The sequence below is a fragment of the Pseudonaja textilis genome, chromosome 10 (assembly GCF_049901715.1).
Source record: "Pseudonaja textilis isolate UNSWEBS1 chromosome 10, rPseTex1.2, whole genome shotgun sequence".
Taxonomy (NCBI): Eukaryota; Metazoa; Chordata; class Lepidosauria; order Squamata; family Elapidae; genus Pseudonaja; species Pseudonaja textilis.
The window spans coordinates 22,628,599-22,646,891 of record NC_141999.1 but is presented as its reverse complement, the minus strand read 5'-3'; the positions used below and the strand labels follow the sequence as shown (position 1 = coordinate 22,646,891).

At 45.6% G+C, this 18,293-nt stretch overlaps 1 protein-coding gene across 2 annotated transcripts in view; it reads right to left on the bottom strand.

Moving 5' to 3' along the window:
• The window catches only part of AXL (AXL receptor tyrosine kinase), a 57,746-nt gene that overhangs the window by 6,283 nt on the left and 33,170 nt on the right, over positions 1-18,293 (bottom strand). The window contains exons 7-15 of one of the 2 annotated variants that reach the window (XM_026715435.2): positions 17,107-17,299; positions 15,935-16,077; positions 13,934-14,078; positions 12,653-12,679; positions 11,667-11,796; positions 11,451-11,542; positions 9,946-10,041; positions 4,080-4,157; positions 2,275-2,367 (exon numbers count right to left, since the gene is read on the bottom strand). In XM_026715435.2, coding sequence (XP_026571220.1) covers positions 2,275-2,367; positions 4,080-4,157; positions 9,946-10,041; positions 11,451-11,542; positions 11,667-11,796; positions 12,653-12,679; positions 13,934-14,078; positions 15,935-16,077; positions 17,107-17,299 — 997 coding nt within the window. The remainder of the gene's footprint in view (positions 1-2,274; positions 2,368-4,079; positions 4,158-9,945; positions 10,042-11,450; positions 11,543-11,666; positions 11,797-12,652; positions 12,680-13,933; positions 14,079-15,934; positions 16,078-17,106; positions 17,300-18,293) is intronic. The other variant, XM_026715436.2, reaches the window with a different exon arrangement.

Here is an 18,293-nt window from a genome sequence, read left to right as displayed (position 1 = left end):
GAGATATTGGAACGCTGCTATCATGTCCCCACAGCCCCCAGTCCTTCTTTTCATTAAACTATTATATTCCCAATTCCTGCAATCGTTCTTCATATGTTTCAGCCTCCAGTCCCCTAATCGTTGTCTTTGCTCTTCTCTGCACACTTTCCAGAGAGTCTCAACATCTTTTTTAAATTGGGCCGACCAAAATGGATGCAACCCTAATGTTATTTTGACCGTGATCCTCTTTAACAGGAACCAGAGGGCAGAGGAGGAAAAAATGGGGGGATGGGGGAAAAATAAAAAGAGGTGGGGAGAAACTGAGTGAGAAGGTCCCACTTGTCTGCCTTCCAAACCCCAAAACAAGCCTGAGTTGCATTAGCTGAGCTTCCCGCCCACCCGTCTGTCAGCTCCGTCCCACAATCTTGCCAACATCTGTTTTCCCAAATAATGTTGTCTCATCCCTCCCGCTCACAGCTTCATCCCCCCAGGGGACAGTCTGTCCTTTCTGCTTTTCCCCAGCCCAGTCTCTCTCTCTCTCTCTCTCCCCCACTCCTTCCCGAAGCCCAGGCAGTTTCCGTTCTTTTCCATCTAAACATTATTATTTTTTTCTCCAGCTAAACATTATTTTTTTTTGCCCCTGATGGAATGAGCAAAGGTGAACTTTGCAGGTCTGTCTGGGTTGGGCTGCTCCCCCCGCCCCCTGCTCTCCGCCCCATGCTAGAAATTGTAAATCTGGCCCACGATTGGATGTCAATCCCAGTCTGGGAATTTACTAAGAGGAGGAAGTACGCAGACGAAGGGAGAGGCAGGCCCTAAGGTTAGGTAAGCTGACGTACTCAAGGCGAGTTGGAATCGCTAGAGCGGTATTGCTCAACCTTAAGGTGTGAGGATTTCAACTTCCAGAATTCTCCAGTCATTATGCTTGATTTCAACTCCCAGAATTCCCCAGCTGGCATCAGAGATGGGATTCAGCCGGTTCGGACCAGTTCTGGAGAACCGGTAGTGGAAATTTGGAGGAAATTAGTTAGCGGAAGTTAGTTCGGAGAACCCGCAAATCCAGCTTCTGACTGGCCCCACACCCATCTATGCTCCGCCTCTCGAGTCCCAGCTGATTGGCTGGGTCTCCTTTGGTTGGCCTGCACAGGAGAACGGAGCTGGAAAGCAGGTTAGTGGACTGGGGAGGGAAGGGGGATTTTGCAGTATCTTTTCCCCTGCCACGCCCACCAAGCCACGCCCACAGAGCCGGTAGTAAAAAAAAAAAAATGGAATCCCACCACTGGCTGGCATGCTTGGACTTCAGCTCCCAGAATTCCCCAGTTAGCAAGCATGGACTTCAACTCCCAAAACGCCCCAGGCAGCTTGCTTGGACTGGAGCTTATTACATAGAATAACAATAGGGTTGAAAGTGACCTTAGAGGTCATCTAGCCCAACCTCCTGCTCAAACAGACCCTGTAACATTCTGGACAAATTTCATCCATTTTTGTCAAAACGCAGGTGTGCTACTTCTTGAATCTTCTTATAGCTTCTTTAAAGGCCCTTTGCAGAAAAGGTGACGAACAAGGTAATTAACTATCTCCAGAAAAGGCAATGGACACCCGGACCTTACTCCAAGTCCTACTTCTCCTGCTACTTCTCCTGCTACTCCTACTTGCTGGCTGGGGGATTCTGGGAATGGAATTAGAATTAGAATAGAGCTGCAAGGGACCAGTTGCTCTGAGTTGAAGTCCACACTTCTTAGCATTGCTGATGTTGATAAACATTTTCCTATACTCTTAGGTGTCTTCAGGATTGGTTGGGGCTCACAGAAATTGTGATCCTACACAAGTATGGATTGGCAGATCTACATTCATCCTCTTTTTGTGGCTCCAGGATTGGGGAACACTGGGCCCCTGCAAATGTATCTGTCTCTTTCTCTCTCCTTCCCTTTCTCTTTTTTTCATATATATATATAAAATCCTTCTTCTGCTCTTTTTTGTATCATTGCTTCACCCTCTGTGCTCCTTGGTCTTGTTGGCCGTTCTCTATGGTTGGCCTTGTTGGCCACTCTCTATGGTTGGCCTTGTTGGCCACTCTCTATGGTTGGCCTTGTTGAAAACTCTCTGACATTGGCCTTCTTGACCACTCTCTATGGTTGACCTTGTTGACCACTTTTTATAACTGCCCTTGTTGACTGCTCTCTATGGTTGGTTTTGTTGAAACCATAGAGATTTGTGCTAGAAGGAGGAAACCATGGATGCTTCACATATCTGCAAGAAACCGGGCGCACAAGAAGAGACCTCCTTGTCCCTCACCGATCAGTTTCATGACGTTGGGATGGTCAAAGTCCTTCATGCAAACGGCCTCACTGAGGAAGTCCTCCATCTCACTGCGGGTGCATATGGCAACTGCCAAGAGAAGAGAGAAATTAACGCTTTGGCAGCTTTAATCCTTGCTCAAGGATTTCTGATCATGAAACTTGACAACCTAAGATTTATTTATTTATTTTAGAAGATTTACATGGCCACCGTTCACTCACAATGACTCTGGGTGGCTTACAAACAATAAAAGTATAAAATTAAATTAAAAATATAAAATGTTTACCATATATATATAAAATAACCCTCCACCGCTATGGGAACAACACTCAAACAAGAGGGTCCATGCCACTCTGGGTTCCTCGGGCCTGTGGGCAAAACCAGCTTTTCCGAAGGGTCAAAATGGGAGCCAGTCTAATCTCTGTGGGGATGATGTTCCAAAGGAAGGGAGCCACCACAGAGAAGGCCCTTCTTCTGGGCCCCACCAGACGTACCTCTTTAGGAGAGGGGACCTGCAACATGCACACTTAACATTGAGGAAAAGGAAAGGGAACCTCTGCGGTCAACCCTAAGGTGAACCTGGCTGAGGCCATCTTGAAGGCTTCAGGGTTGCCGCGCAACGGTGGGAGGGCGGAATGAGTGAGATGGGGTTTTGTTGCCAAAACAATGAAGTTTTCCTGTGGGAACCAAGGACATTCTTGCAGGTGACTGGCTAGGGGAGGAGCAAGTAACCAAGCAACTGGCCAGCACCTGGATTGGGCAGTGGGACCAGTGACTTGGAGGGAAAGAGAAAAAACTTTTACTTTTAATGAGGTGAAAGCCGCAGGAAATCTCAGAGTCGGTTTTCACCAGTATGTGCCAATAGGATGTATCCAATAAAACTCTTCTTTGAGGAGATTGCCTGCCTCGGAGTTCTGTTTCCTACGAGTGCGTTTCTTGGACCACTGACTCACTCTCTCCCTCTCTCCTCTTTCTCTCTTTCTCTCCTCTCTTTCTCCTTTTTCTCTCTCTCTCCTCTCTTTCTCTCTCCTCTTTCTCTCTTTTTCTTCTCTCTTTCTCTCTTTCTCTCTCTCTCTCTCCCTCTCCTCTCTCCTCTTTCTCTCCTCTCTTTCTCCTCTTCTCTCTCTCTCTCTCTCCTCTCTTTCTCTCTCCTCTTTCTCTCTTTCTCTCCTCTCTTTCTCCTCTTTCCCTCTCTCTCTCTCCCTCTCTTCTCGCTCCTCTTTCTCTCTTTCTCTCCTCTCTCTCTCTTTCTCTCTCTCTCTCTCTCTCCCTCTCTTTCTCTCTCCTCTTTCTCTCTTTTCTCCTCTCTTTCTCCTCTTTCTCTCTCTCTCTCCCTCTTCCTCTCTCCTCTTTCTCTCCTCTCTTTCTCCTCTTTCTCTCTCTCTCTCTCCCTCTCTTTCTCGCTCCTCTTTCTCTCTTTCTCTCCTCTCTTTCTCCTCTCTCTCTCTCTCTCTCCCTCTTCCTCTCTCCTCTCTTTCTCTCCTCTCTTTCTCCTCTTCTCTCTCTCTCTCTCCCTCTCTTTCTCGCTCCTCTTTCTCTCTCTTTCTCTCTCCTCTCTTTCTCCTCTTTCTCTCTCTCTCTCTCCCTCTCTTTCTCGCTCCTCTCTCTCTCTTTCTCTCCTCTCTTTCTCCTCTTTCTCTCTCTCTCTCTCCCTCTCTTTCTCGCTCCTCTTTCTCTCTTTCTCTCCTCTCTTTCTCCTCTTTCCCTCTCCTCTCTCTCTGTCTCTCTCTCTCTGGGTTGAGGCAGCTCTAACCCTCCCATCCAAAAAGAGTATTTTTCTTCTTCTTCTCCTGAGTACTTACTCTTCATAGTCTTGACCGCAACTTTAAAGACAGCACCGTCTTGGCTGAGTTGACCCTCCATAACCGAGCCAAATTCTCCTGTCAAGAGAAAAAAAAAGCAACAATGGCTCTTCATTGGGCTTCTCTGAGGATAATACAAACATGACTGACATCTCTGCCACCTTTAGGATGGCTCGGTGCCATCCGCTGCTGCAAGTGTAAAAGGTTTATTATGATGAACAAGGTCTTTTTTTGAACAAGATATTACAGGCAATCCTCAACTTTAAATGGCTCATGTGATCTACTGGCACCGGGCCGGGGGTGGGTGCGGGATGGGTGATTTTATTATATTATACTATAATAATTTACTAGCTCGATACCCGTGTGCTTCGCTACAAAACTATGTGATCGGGCTTAGATTTGGGGAGGGAAATAAGGTGGGGGGAAATTCTGCCTCTGCCTACCAGCATCCATCGGTATTCATCTGGCTAGCATCCTGTCAGTATATGAGAGTTGAGGGCTGTTTGGAAACTGAAACATGAAAACTGAAGTAGTATTTACTGTGTGAGCAAGAAGGAGACAGCAAGGAGCCTGGGTGTGGCTTAGCTTAACTGTTCTGTACTAAAGCTGCTTGGTGCTGTGAAACAGAAACTCCTCTGCTTGTGTTTTGCATTTGGAAGAGATTTCTTTTCAGGTGTGGGGGGGGTAGAACTCCTTTGCATCAGAGCGTGTTAATAAAAATAATGTAGGAAATTCTCTGATGGTCATTTCGAAAAATCTTTTCTTAGTGAGCACCTAGAAGCCAAGAGGAACATATGTGCCAAATTTCAAGTTTGTAGGCTTTACAGTTCTGGAGATTTCGTGATGACACGTGAGTGATCTTTCGCTTTTGTATATATAGATATGATTCTTTTTATGAGTTTTATTATTTTAAATGTGGTTTTATCTTCTGTAGGCCGCCTTGAGTCGCCATGGGCAAATAGGCGGCAATGTAAATTCAATAAACAAACTAAATAAACTTACAATGGTTCATTTAGTAACCGTTCAAAGTTACAACGGCATAGAAAAAAGTGACTTATGACTGTTTTTTCACACTTATGACCGTTGCGGCATCCCGCATGGTCACAGGATTTACATTTGGGTGTTTGACAACTGTCTCAGATTTATGACGGTCGCAGTGTCCCTGGGGTCACTCATGCGATTCCCTTTTGCGACTTTCTGACAAGCCAAGTCAATTGGGGAAGCCGGTTTCACTTAACAACTGGGTGACTAACTTAACAAATGCAGTGATTCACTAAACAACGTTGGCAAGAAACGTCATAAAATGGGGCGAAAACTCACCGGACAAATGTTTCAGTTAGCCCCATAAAATTTTGGGCTTGATTGTGGTCCTAACTCGAGGACTACCCGTATTGTGATTGCCCAAATTTGAATAGAATAGAATGGAATGGAATGGAATGGACTGGACTGGACTAGAATAGAAAATAGAATAGAAAATTGCTGTTGCTGTGTTTCTTTGAGCCACAACATACAAACAGGAGGTTGTACAACTTGCCTCGTGATGTAACCGGAACAATATGGAAGTGAACACACTCAAAACCGTAGAGATGTTGGTAGACTTTAGAAGAAATCCTCCCATACCTCTTACAATACTAGACAACACGGTATCAACAGTAGAGACCTTCACATTTCTAGGTTCTGCTATATCACATGACCTAAAATGGACACCTAACATCAAAAAAGCACAATGAAGAACGTTCTTTCTGTGCCAACTCAGAAAGCTCAAACTGCCCAATCCAGTTCTACAGAGGAATTATTGAGCCTGTCCTCTGCACCTCTATAATTGTCTGGTTTGGTCCTGCAGCCCAACAAGACAGACAGAGACTTCAGAGAGTAATTAGGACTGCAGAAAAAACAATTACTACCAACCTGCCTTCCATGGAGGAACTGTGTACTACACGAGTCAAAAAGAGGGCTGTGAAAATATTTAGACTCCTCACATCCCGGACATAAACTGTTTCAACTCCTTCCCTCAAAACGATGTTATAAGGCACTGCACACCAGAACAATTAGACACAAGGACAGTTTTTCCCCGAATGCCATCACTCTGCTAAACAAATAATTCCTTCAACACTGTCCAACAATTTATGCACTATTATAACTATTAACCTTCTCATCACTCCTTATCACCCATCCTTTCCTACTTGTGACTGTATGAGTGTAACTTTGTCGCTTGTCTCCTTACAATTTATATTGACTGTTTCCTAGTATGATTTGATTGCTTATTTGTACTCTATAACTATCATTAAGTGTTGTATCTTATGATTCTCGACTCTTGACGAATGTAGCTTTTCTTTTACGTACCCTGAGAGCATTTGCATCAAGACAAATTCTCTGTGTGTCCAATCACACTTGGCCAATAAAGAATTCTATTCTATTCTGTTCTGTTCTGTTCTATTCTATTCTATTCTATTCTATTCTATTCTATTCTATTCTATTCTATTCTATTCCATTCCATTCCATTCCATTCCATTCCAACCCAATCCAATCCAATCCAATCTAATCTAATCTAATCTATTCTATATTCTATTCTATTCCATTCCATTCCATTCCATTCCATTCCATTCCATTCCATTCTATTCTATTCTATTCTGTACTATTTTCTCTTCTAGTCCATTCCATTCCATTCCATTCCATTCCATTCCATTCCATTCCATTCCATTCCATTCCATTCCATTCCATTCCATTCTATTCTATTCTATTCTATTCTATTCTATTCTATTCCAGTCCATTCCATTCCATTCCATTCCATTCTATTTTCTATTCTATTTTCTATTCTATTCTATTCTATTCTATTCTATTCTATTCTATTCTATTCTATTCTATTCTATTCTATTCTATTCTATTCTATTTTCTATTCTATTCCATTCCATTCCATTCTATTCTATTGATTTTAATTTGATTTTAGTAAAGGTTGGGTTTCTTTTAGAAGTTCTTGGGATTCAGAACCCAGGAGGGAAGAAATCTCCAAGGAAGAAAAGCAAAGTTATGAAATCCAGTCACATAGCAGGGGAAAAGCCAGTCATCCAAAGCTTCTAAGGGAATAAATACACCCACACACCATTATATTGTTGGGTGGGAATGACAAAATAATTTTTTTCCCACAAAGCAGGAATTATCACGAAGCCTGGCTTACTTAAAGGGGGAAAAAAAAAATTGATAGCTGAGATAAGGAAGGAAGGACAGATGCTAAGCGCTTTTCCCTAGAAAAATGACTGGTCCTCGCCCCAGGCTTGCAAGTAACAAGATCACCTACGCTGAGTAGTAAATCACTTCTAGGAGATCAGCCAGATGTTTTTTTAAACAACAATGTCTTCCTGTTGTCCATTTTGGAAGGCGTGGGATGAACCTAGCTAGGATCAGCTGGTCATTTTTTTTTATGGAGGGTTCCATTCCAGGCCAATCTTCCAGGAGCCATAATTAAAAACATTTAGGGAAAATTGATTTTCCTTTATAGTTTTTTGTTTTTTAAAAAATTTTGGTCTTTCTGGCTGAGGCTGAAGAGCATGCATCTTCCAGGAAGGGTGATGCCCTTTGGTGTGGCCTTCGACCAAACCATTTGCAAGGCGAAGAATTTGCTACGTCCGTATATACACCGTTGGTTTAATGTGTTTTTCTGCTTTTTCCCCTGACTATGTTTATCACTGGGATGGGAACCGGTTGGTTGTGGTGGGTAAAAAGGCACCAAGGAAGGAACCAGGGAATTCTATTCCTGCTTTAAGATGGGCCCAAAGCTAGTTGGGTGATTTTTGCCTGGTTCTCGTCTCTCAGCCTTGGAAGAAGGCAGGGGCGAAATGCTTGGGAAAAAACCTTGCCAAGAAAACTGCAGGGACTTTTTAGTTGCCAAAGGCCAACGGGCTGCACAATGAACACAACCAGGCAATCAAAAATATATAGTGCGGGTAGCCCTTAACTTACAGCCGTTTCTTTAGAGACTGTTTGAAGTTAGCAGTGAAAAAAGGAAGAAAGGAAGGAGAGGGAGTGAAGGAGGGAGGGAGGAAGGAGCAGGAAGGAAGGAAGGAATTGAGGGAGGAAGGAAGGAGGGAGGAAGGGAGGAAAGAAGAAAGGAAGGACAGGGAGGGAGGGAGGAAGAGAGAGAAGAAAGAAGGAGGGAAGGAGAGAGAGGAGAGGGAAGGGAAGGAGGGAGGGAGGGAGGGAGGAGAGGGAAGAAAGGAAGGACAGGGAGGAAGAGAGGAAGGAGGAGGGAGGGAGGGAATAAGAGAGGGAGGAAGGGGGAAGGGAGGAGGGAAGAGAGAGGAAAGGAGGGAGGGAGGGAGGAAGTAAGAGAGGGAGGAAGGGAGAAGGGAGGAGGGAAGAGAGAGGAAAGGAAGAAGGGAAGAAAGGAGGGAGGGAGATCCATTGACGAAAGCCTCTCCAAATGTTTTCCTCCTTTTGAAAAGCTTCCAAACTAATTCCAGCTGTGCTTGGAGGAAACCTCTTGGTTTTCTAAGTGAAGTTGGGGAGGAAACTCTGCTAGGCCTCTGACCTAAATGAACGAACCAGCCCTTCATCTTGTTCTATTTTGATGGCAAGAGAGCCGGCGAGAGGGTTTAGTAATGTTGTAGTAGTAGATGATTATGGTTGCCGTAGAAACCAGGCTCCCCATTTAGGGCCAATTCATAGGTCATTAAGCTATAAAAATGGATTGGGGGCCAAACCCACCCCAGTTGCTGCTGCCCAGTGCAGGACGAGGCCTACCCCAGAGACTAAAACAATTACCATAGCAAAGGAAACATCAAACCAAACAAACTCAGTCAATTAGCAGGCCAAAAAAGACGTCCGTTTTTAAGAGACTTCCAACAATCTAACAAATTCCAGGGGCCGAAATGAATTGTTATGCAATTCTAATAAATTCTAGTCTACATTCACGCAATGATTTCCATTGATGCAATTTGAGGCTTTTTCCCCTCTTAGCATAATTGTGCAAATGTGTGGGCTATTTTCTCCTCATAAATATGGATGTATTTAATCTTAGTTGTGCTGTGTGGTGGGTTATTCTTTTTCATCATAAGCAAAAAGAGTCCCTCAGACTGGACCTCAGCAATGCAAACCCGGAGATCCTAAGAACAACGTGGCAACATTGTTGTGTGGACTTCAAGTTCCAGAATTCCCCAGCAAGCCATGCTGGGAATTGAAGTCCTCATGTCTTAAAAGTTCAGTAGCTTTCTGGATAGGGAATTCTGGGAGTTGAAGTCCCCACATCATAAAGTTCAGTAGCTTGTTGACTAGGGAATTCTGGGAGTTGAAGTCCCCACATCATAAAGCTCAGTAGTTTGTTGACTAGGGAATTCTGGGAGCTGAAGTCACTAGTTTGTTGACTAGGGAATTCTGGGAGTTGAAGTCCCCACATCATAAAGCTCAGTAGTTTGTTGACTAGGGAATTCTGGGAGATGAAGTCACTAGTTTGTTGACTAGGGAATTCTGGGAGTTGAAGTCCACACTTCCACACAAGGAGAAATACTGGGTTAGCCAATCAAGAACTCTCCTCAATTTAGGTATTATTATTGAGGTCAGGTCATCCATAAGGAGAGGCTAAAACAGTTAAGATGGTGGCTTCAAATGGAAAGCACCATTTTTGCCCCACACCACAATGTCCTCGAATAAGGTCCAGCTAAGTTAGTTAGCTGGAGCTGCCACTTGCTGCATCGTTGACCCTATCCCTTTACTGTCTAATCGTACTTAATTAGAATGAAATCAAATTTCATTTTTCAATCTGCTCCTGCCCCTTTCTATATGGCACAGCCCTGCCCTAGCCTTGAACCAATTTTCTTTGGGACAAAAATATGGCCCATTAAGCACCTAGTTGACACTGGTCCCAAGGACTTACCTTCGCCAAGCGTCTTTCCCAGGGCTACTCTATGGCGGTCAATCATTACATCTTGAAGCTTTTCCTTCAGTTCTTCACTGATGCCCAGGCTGTTCACTGCAAGAAGAAAAGGAGATTCATTTTGCAAAGAAGACCTGACCCAAATCATCTATCCAGAAGGGTCTAAATTGCAAGGGTATCCAACTTGGGGACAAGTTTGTGGGCTTCCAACTCCCAGAATTCCTAGGTTGATACATTTTTATTTCTTATGCTGACTGAGGAATTCTGGGAGTTGGAGTCCACCAAGTCTTAAAGTGGCCAAGGTTGGACACCCTTGGTCTAAAGTCTAAACTTGGTGTCACCTGGGAAAGTGGGAACGATTTCTAAACGCCAGAAGCATTGGGGTTGCTGGTGGCTTGTTCTTCTGCAGATGGAGGACCAGGCCATCATGAGATCTAAAACAGACATCTCCCAAACAAGAGGCCAACATAGTTCAACTTTCCCAGTCTTGGAGAGCTGCTGGAAGTCAGGCTGCCAAAATTTCAGGTAGTACTGCCGAAGGCAGGTCTTCTACTGTTGCTTGCCACCATCTCCAGATCTTGGTTGAATTGTATCAGAGTTTCCTGATTGGGCTATGAGTGGAGACCTTATCTAAGTTGGGTTGATCTTCTCCTCCTGAAGGACAAGTGGGCAGAAGATGCTCCTGAGCTGATTCTGATTCCACCATGAGCACCTTCTTCTTTGAACTTTGAATTGTCTACCTATCCATTTATGGATTTTTGATGGTTATATATACAGAACGATTCTGGCCCATAAGTAAGGGTGGGCTTAAAATTTTTTAGCAAGGGGTTCCTTGCCCGGTTACTGGGTGGGCCACGGTGGGCATGGCCTAGTCGGCCTCCTGAATCATGGTGGCGGGGGGGAGGGGCGTTTTCTCCCTCCCCAGGCTCCTGAGGCTTCCCTCGAGCCTCCATGAGGGCGAAAACGGCCTCCCTGGGCTCCGGAGGCTCTCCGGAAGCCAGAAACAGGCCCATTTCCGGCCTTCCTGAACTTCTGGGAGGCCCGTTTTTCACCCTCCCTGAGCCTCCACGCACACCCTGCACATACCCGCATCCAAAACGTGGGGACTCCTGGGAGAGGTGGGGCAGGGTAGGTGGGACCAGCCAGGAGTGGGATTTGTGGGGTTCTCCAAACTGTGTCGAATCTTAGCTAGGGGCTCTCTTGAACCCCTGTGAACACCCCCCCAGCAGCCCAGCCCTGCCCATAAGACTTAAAGAGGCCTGTCTCAGTTTTGCCCAATCTGTTGCCTTGATGGGCAGCAACTGCTAGATTTGTGGGGAAATGTGAACACTTCATACGCACTGATGAGGTTACCTAGTTTGGTAACGAAACGTCTGCAAGGAAAAAAAAAAACACACACCCAAACTCAGAGAGCACCAAGGGCCCCACAATGAACGCGGCTTGCTGGGTCTCAGTGTCAACTCACGCCCTGACACACACTGGATTTGCGGGGGAGAGGAACTCACAAGTAGTTTCCGTAGTCCGGCGGCTGTACGATTTGCGGGCGCGATAGTGAACCACCAGCTCTCCCTGCTCCATGTTGGGCTCAAAGGCTTCCCTGAGCAGAAAGAAAACATAAAATGGGGTCCTGATGGGTCCCCCTCATGAGAAACGCCCCCGAAACAATCAATGAAAAGACTTAAACAATGGGTGGCCTTTCTGGAGGGCCATTTCCGCCTTACCCATAGCGTGTTTCCTTTTTCCTCATACGTGCCAAGAAGATGATGATGAAGATGGTGGCGGCCACGGCAGTGGCCACGGCGATCACCACGTACCACCAGTTCCAGGAGAAGGCGGGAACGGAGAGTCCTACTGTGAGGAAGAGGAACTGTTGCTAGTGAGTAGAACTTTTCCAGTACTTTTACTTTACTTTACTTTACTTTCCTTTACCTTACTTTACCTTACTTTACCTTACTTCACTTCACTTCACTTCACTTCACTTCACTTCACTTTACCTTACCTTACTTTACTTTACCTTACTTCACTTCACTTCACTTCACTTCACTTTACTTTACTTTATCTTACTTTATCTTACTTTACCTTACTTCACTTCACTTTACTTTATTTTGCTTTACTTTATCTTACTTTACCTTACTTTACTTTTACCTTACTTTACCTTACTTTACTTTACTTCACTTTAACTTCACTTCACTTCACCTCACTTCACTTTAACTTTACTTCACTTTACTTTATTGTCACTGCACATTATACAACGAAATTAAATACTATCTTCAGTGTACTTATACAGTAGAATTCAAGTAGGTAAACAGTAAATAGATAATCCTCGATGTACAACTCTTTGTATAGGGCAGAGGTTTCCAAACTTGGCAACTTTAAGACTTGTGGACTTCAAATCCCATGCTGGCTGGAGAATTCTGGGAGTTGAAGTCCACAAAGTCTTAAAGTTTCTAAGTTTGGGGACCCCTGGTATAGTGCCTGAAATTACAGCGGCACTGCAAAACTGACTTGTGACCATTTTTCACCTTTACGAACGTTACAGCATCCCCACGGCCACGTGATCAAAATTAAGAGTGCGTGGCACCTCCACCATTACATGAGCATTGCAAAACTCCATAGGATCACTAGATGGAAGATATAGTAATCCTAACTGTGGGATCCCAACTTTCCATTTTTAGTGTTCCTTGAATTCAGAAAAAAAGCCTCTCACCTGACTGAGGAGCTGGTAGTAATTCACCTGCAAAGAGAGAAAAAAAAATTAAGAACTATCTATGTGGATGGGTGGATGGATGGATGGATGGATGGATGGGCAGGTAAATGGAGGGATGGATGGGCAGGTAGATGGATGGATGGATGGATGGGCAGGCAGATGGATGGATGGATGGGCAGGTAGATGGATGGATGGATGGATGGATGGATGGGCAGGTAGATGGATGGATGGATGGGCAGGTAGATGGATGGATGGATGGATAGGCAGGTGGATGGAGGGATGGATGGGCAGGTAGATGGATGGATGGATGGATGGACAGGTGGATGGATGGATGGATGGGCAGGTAGATGGATGGATGGAGGGATGGATAGGCAGGTGGATGGATGGATGGATGGGCAGGTAGATGGATGGATGGATGGGCAGGTAGATGGATGGATGGATGGGCCGGTAGATGGATGGATGGATGGGCAGGTAGATGGATGGATGGATGGCAGGTAGCTGGAGGGATGGATGGATGGATGGATGGAGGGGCAGGTGGATGGATGGATGGCAGGTAGATGGATGGATGGATGGATGGATGGATGGAGGGGCAGGTAGATGGATGGATGGCAGGTAGCTGGAGGGATGGGCAGGTAGATTGATGGGTGGATGGATAGACAGGTGGATAGATGGATGGGCAGGTAGATGGATGGATGGATGGATGGATGGAGGGGCAGGTGGATGGAGGGATGGATAGGCAGGTGGATGGATGGATGGGCAGGTAGATGGATGGATGGCAGGTAGCTGGAGGGATGGGCAGGTAGATTGATGGGTGGATGGATAGACAGGTGGATAGATGGATGGGCAGGAAGATGGAGGGATGGATGGGTAGGTAGGTGGATGGAAGGATGGGAGGATGGATGGATGGATAGGTGAATGGAAATAACTAGACAGCTAGGCAAATACTTGGGCAATAAAAAATCTTGAGCAAACCCATCAAGGCCAAAGAGAACCAAGAACTCCACAGATAGATGACAGATGGATGGAGATGGTGGACAGGCAGGCGCTTTTGGCTGCCATTGCCTCAGTTAAAACAACATTTGGATCTTTGGGGGGGGCTCCCCAAACCTACATTGGAAGCCCAACATCACTTCACAACTGTCTTATGCTCGAGAACTCTGTAACTTTCCAAGCTGCAAGAAACGGAGCAGAAACGAAGAGCCAGGTGGTCTGACTGCAATCAGAACCAGCCAAGGTGAAGGCTCTCCCAGGTGACATGTCCTGCGGCCTCCCATTTCTCACCTGGTTCCGAGGAGAGGATCGTGATGGCTTCGCTCCAGGGTCCGTCTCCAGCACTGGTGTAGGCTGCAATCCGTACGGTCAAGTTCTGTACACTTGAGTTCAGAGACAACACTGTTTCGTTGGTCAGTCCCACATCCACAATCACCTTGAGGGGAAGAGGATTTGATCATGTTACTGCTGCCATGGTCATAAGGTGAGGACCAGCTGAAAGTCCCATTTTTTCAGTGCTGTTAGAACAGTCGCAAAACGAACGGCTGTAAGTCGAGGATGATCGGTAAACTTTCTGCTGGCGATTGGAATAGGGCCGTGATGGCGAACCTATGGCACCTATGCCACAGGTGGCACACAGAGTCATTTGTGCGGGCATGTGAGCCCCACCCAAAGTTACCTGCACCGCACATGCGCGTGCTTCCCCCAGCAGATTTTTGACCTGTTTGAGGCCGGTTTCACCCTCCCGGACGCTCGAGGGAAGCTTCTGCCGCCTCAGGAAGCCAAAAAACAGGCCTTCCGTAAATAACAGAAGTGCTGAAATGGGCCTGTTTTCAGGCTCCCAAGGCCTCCCTTGAGCCTCCGGGAGGGCGTAAGTGGCCTCCCCCGGGCTCCAGAGGCCCTCCAGAGGCTGAAAATGGGCTCTTCTGGCATTTCCGGACAGCCCGTTTTTCGGCCTTCCGAGCCTGCAGAAGCTTCCCTCGAGCCTCCGGAAGAGCAAAAATGGCCTCAAATGGGCTGAAAATCAGCTGGAAGGCACACGCATGCACAGTGCAGGTAAGGGGGTGGGGGGGTGTTGCACATACATGTGCAGAGGGGGCGCACTGCATTGTGAGTGCCGGCACGCACGCACTTTCGGCACACCACAACAAAAAGGTTCACCCTCGCTGGAATAGGGTACACCAGTGGTGGCGTGCTGGCAGTTCGCACCGGTTCTAGCGATCCAGTAGCGCCGGTCAGCAGTTGGCCCTGCCCTTTCCTGTCCTATATATTCCTCTGTTTGTGGCTCAGCTGATAGGCGCGGCAGAGTGGATTGCTACGCCACAGCTGTTTCACTCACCAGCGCGGATGGTAAGGAAAGTTTTCATGCTTAAAATTGCCCGTTTTAGAATGCTCCGTGCATGCACGCCCACAGGACCAGTAGTAAAATATTTTGAATTCCACCACTGTCCCCAACCTCGGGTCCGTGGACCAACAACGGTCCGTGGCATGCTAGAAACCAGGGCCACATAATCAAGTGAAGTCCCATCTGTGGGATGCAGGCAGCATGCGTAACCACACCCAGTCCGGTCCACAGAAAATCCTCTCTCCAAAGAACCAGTCCCTGGTGCCCCAAATGTTGGGGGCCCCTGGGGGCCCCTGGGGTGCAGCACGTTGTTGTAGTTCACCAGCAGCCGATGCAGATGGCAGGGGAATTGGACAGTGGGGAAGAACGGGGACCAGTCCAGGAGTCTGGAGAGGAATTGGACCAGGGTCCTGCTTCCGATGCAGAGATGGAGCCAGGACCATCTGGGAGTGGGGTGCTGACTCCGGAGCCTCCAGAGTCTGGCAGCAGTGAGGCCGAGGACCCAGGGGAGCCTGTTCCCAGTGCGTGTGTGCACAGAGCTGCTAGAAGGCGAGAGCAGCTGAAACAAAAGGGGCGACTCGGGAGTAAGGCTGGGAAGTGATTGGGCCTTCCCATAAGGTATAAAGGAAGTGCAAAGGTAGGAAAACCTTTGCAGGAAGCAAAGTCGTTTGTTCAGTTCAGACTCATTCTTGAAGCTCTTTGTACTTCAGTTGGTTTTGTTTCTAGTTCATTGGCAGCACTTCACAGGAAAACAAGGTGGGTGCTTATCTTGAGGGACTGTTTGAGATTCATTGCTGGCTGGGAAAGAACATAATTCCCAGCATTGCAATAAAACAAGACTTGTTTTTAAAATAAGTGTGTGCATAATTACGGAAGCCTTGGTCAGAACAAGCAGACTTGGCCAAGATGCTTGGGAATTGGGCGACCTACAGGTGCAGCTTACTCACCTCGGGTGAATCCCCACTTTGACACACCAGCTTGTACCCCTGAAGAATCCCGTTCATGCTGCCCCGCGGCTGTCTCCACCGGAGGATGGTGCAACAGCTGCCGTTCTGTTTAGCCTCGATGTTCTCCGGCGCGGTTGCAGGCACTGTGGGAGAAGCGATATATGTGCACCATGGCAGGAGGTTTTTTTTGTATGCACAACCACAAATTGAATGTTCTAATGTGGGTTTTTATTTCTTTTTTACTGTTTTAATGCTTTGGGCTGTTTTTTATTGTTTTAATGTGTTTTTTTTTAATTTTAATCGTAATATTAAGGTTTTGAATTGTGAGCTACCCAGAGTCATTTACTGAGATGGGTGGCCTATAGAAACCAAGCAAATAATTTATAAAATATAAAATAAAATAATGAAATGAAATAAAATAACATAAATCTTTCTTCTTTTATGACACTGGGAGCATTTGCACCAAGAGAAATTCCTTGTGTGTCCAATCACACTTGGCCAATAAAGAATTCTATTCTATTCTATTTCTATTTCTACTCTACTTTATTCTATAAAATAAAATAAATTATAAAATTATAAAATAAAGCAAAGCAAAACAAACAGTAAAATAAAATAAAAAATATATAAAATAATAAAAAATACAGGTAATTCTTGACTTATGACAACAATTGAGCCCGAAATTTATGTTGCTAAGTGAGACATTTGTTAAATGTGTTTTGACTCGTTTTACGAACTTTCCTGCCACAATTGTTAAGTGAATCCCTGCAGTTATTCAGTTAATAACTTGGTTGTTAAGCGAGCCTGGCTTCCCCACTGACTTTGTCTGTAAGACAGTAGCAAAAGGTGAATCAGGTGACTCCGCGACCGTCATAAATATAAGCCGGCTGCCAAGCCTCTGAACTTTGATCACATGACTATGGGGAGGCTGCAACGGTCATCAGTGTGAAAAACTGATTTTTCCTAGCGCCATTCTAACTTCAAACGGTCACTAAATGAACGGTTGTAAGTCGAGGACTAACTGCAAGCATCGTAACTTAAGTCCTCCCTACAAGAAGGAAGAGGCCATTTCTGGCTACAGGTAGGCCTCCGGATTTATGACCGCTGGCGGTGACCATTCGAAATAAGGGGGCTGGCTGGGGTCCTGGCGCCTCATCCCTCCCCATGTCTCTTACCTCCTTCCAAGGTGTCCATAGCCACCCAGTGGGTCCAGGGCGAGTGGCCCTCGGTGGAATGGCAGGCCACGCGCACGTGGTAGGTGGTGAAGGCTTCCAGGCCGTCCAGCGTGTGGCTGAAAGGCGGGACGCGGATCTTGCGGTTGTACAGCTCTTCGGAAACGGTGCTCAGGTCATCATCGGAGCGCATAGCCTGCGAGAAAGGAGGTGAGGAAGCCGGTGAGGTTGGCACCCAAACAAGGAAGGTGCCAAGAACGATTCCGCCTTAGATCAAAGGCTCCTTCCAAGTCTTGAGTCTATTCTTGTTCTGTTCTATATTCTGTTTTTATTCTTACTCTAATTGCTTTATTCTTATTCTATTTTATTCCATTGTTGTTTTATTCTTATTCTATTCTATTATTGTTTTATTATTCCATTTTATTCTATTATTGTTTTATTCTTATTCTATTCTATTATTGTTTTATTCTTATTCTATTCTATTCTTGTTTTATTAGTCTATTTTATTCTACTTTTGCTCTATTCTGTTCTGTTCTGTTCTGTTGCTTTATTCTTATTCTATCCTAGGGGAAGAGCCATCGAAGTAGGAGAAGTTGCAATAGAGAATTGGGGTTTTTATTTTTATTTATTTTATATATTTATCGAGCATGTGTTAGATAACAGATATAAGTATAAACATGATTATGAATGCATGAAATGGATATCAATAAAAGGGGATATTAGGACAGGGACGGTAGGCACGTTGGTGCGCTTATGCGCGCTCCTTACAGACCTCTTAGAAATAGGGTGAGGCCCACAGTAGACAGTCTAAGGTTAAAGTTTTTGGGGTTTGGGGAAGAAACCACAGAGTCAAGTAGTGTATTCCAGGCATTGACCACTCTGTTGCTGAAGTCGTATTTCCTGCAATTGAGTTTGGTGTGGTTTACTTTGAGTTTGTATCTATTGTGTGTGCTCGTGTATTGTTGAGATTGAAGCTGAAGTAGTCATTGATGGGTAGGACATTGCAATGGATAATTTTATGTGTTATGCTTAGGTCGGACCAAAGTCGGCGTAGTTCTAGGTTATCTAAGCCTAAAATTTCAAGTCTGATGGCATAAGGTATTCTGCAATGCGGGTTCCAGACAGATGAGCTATATTTGAGAATTGCTCTATCGAGCAAATGTTTTGTATGCTCTAGTTAGCAGTGCAAT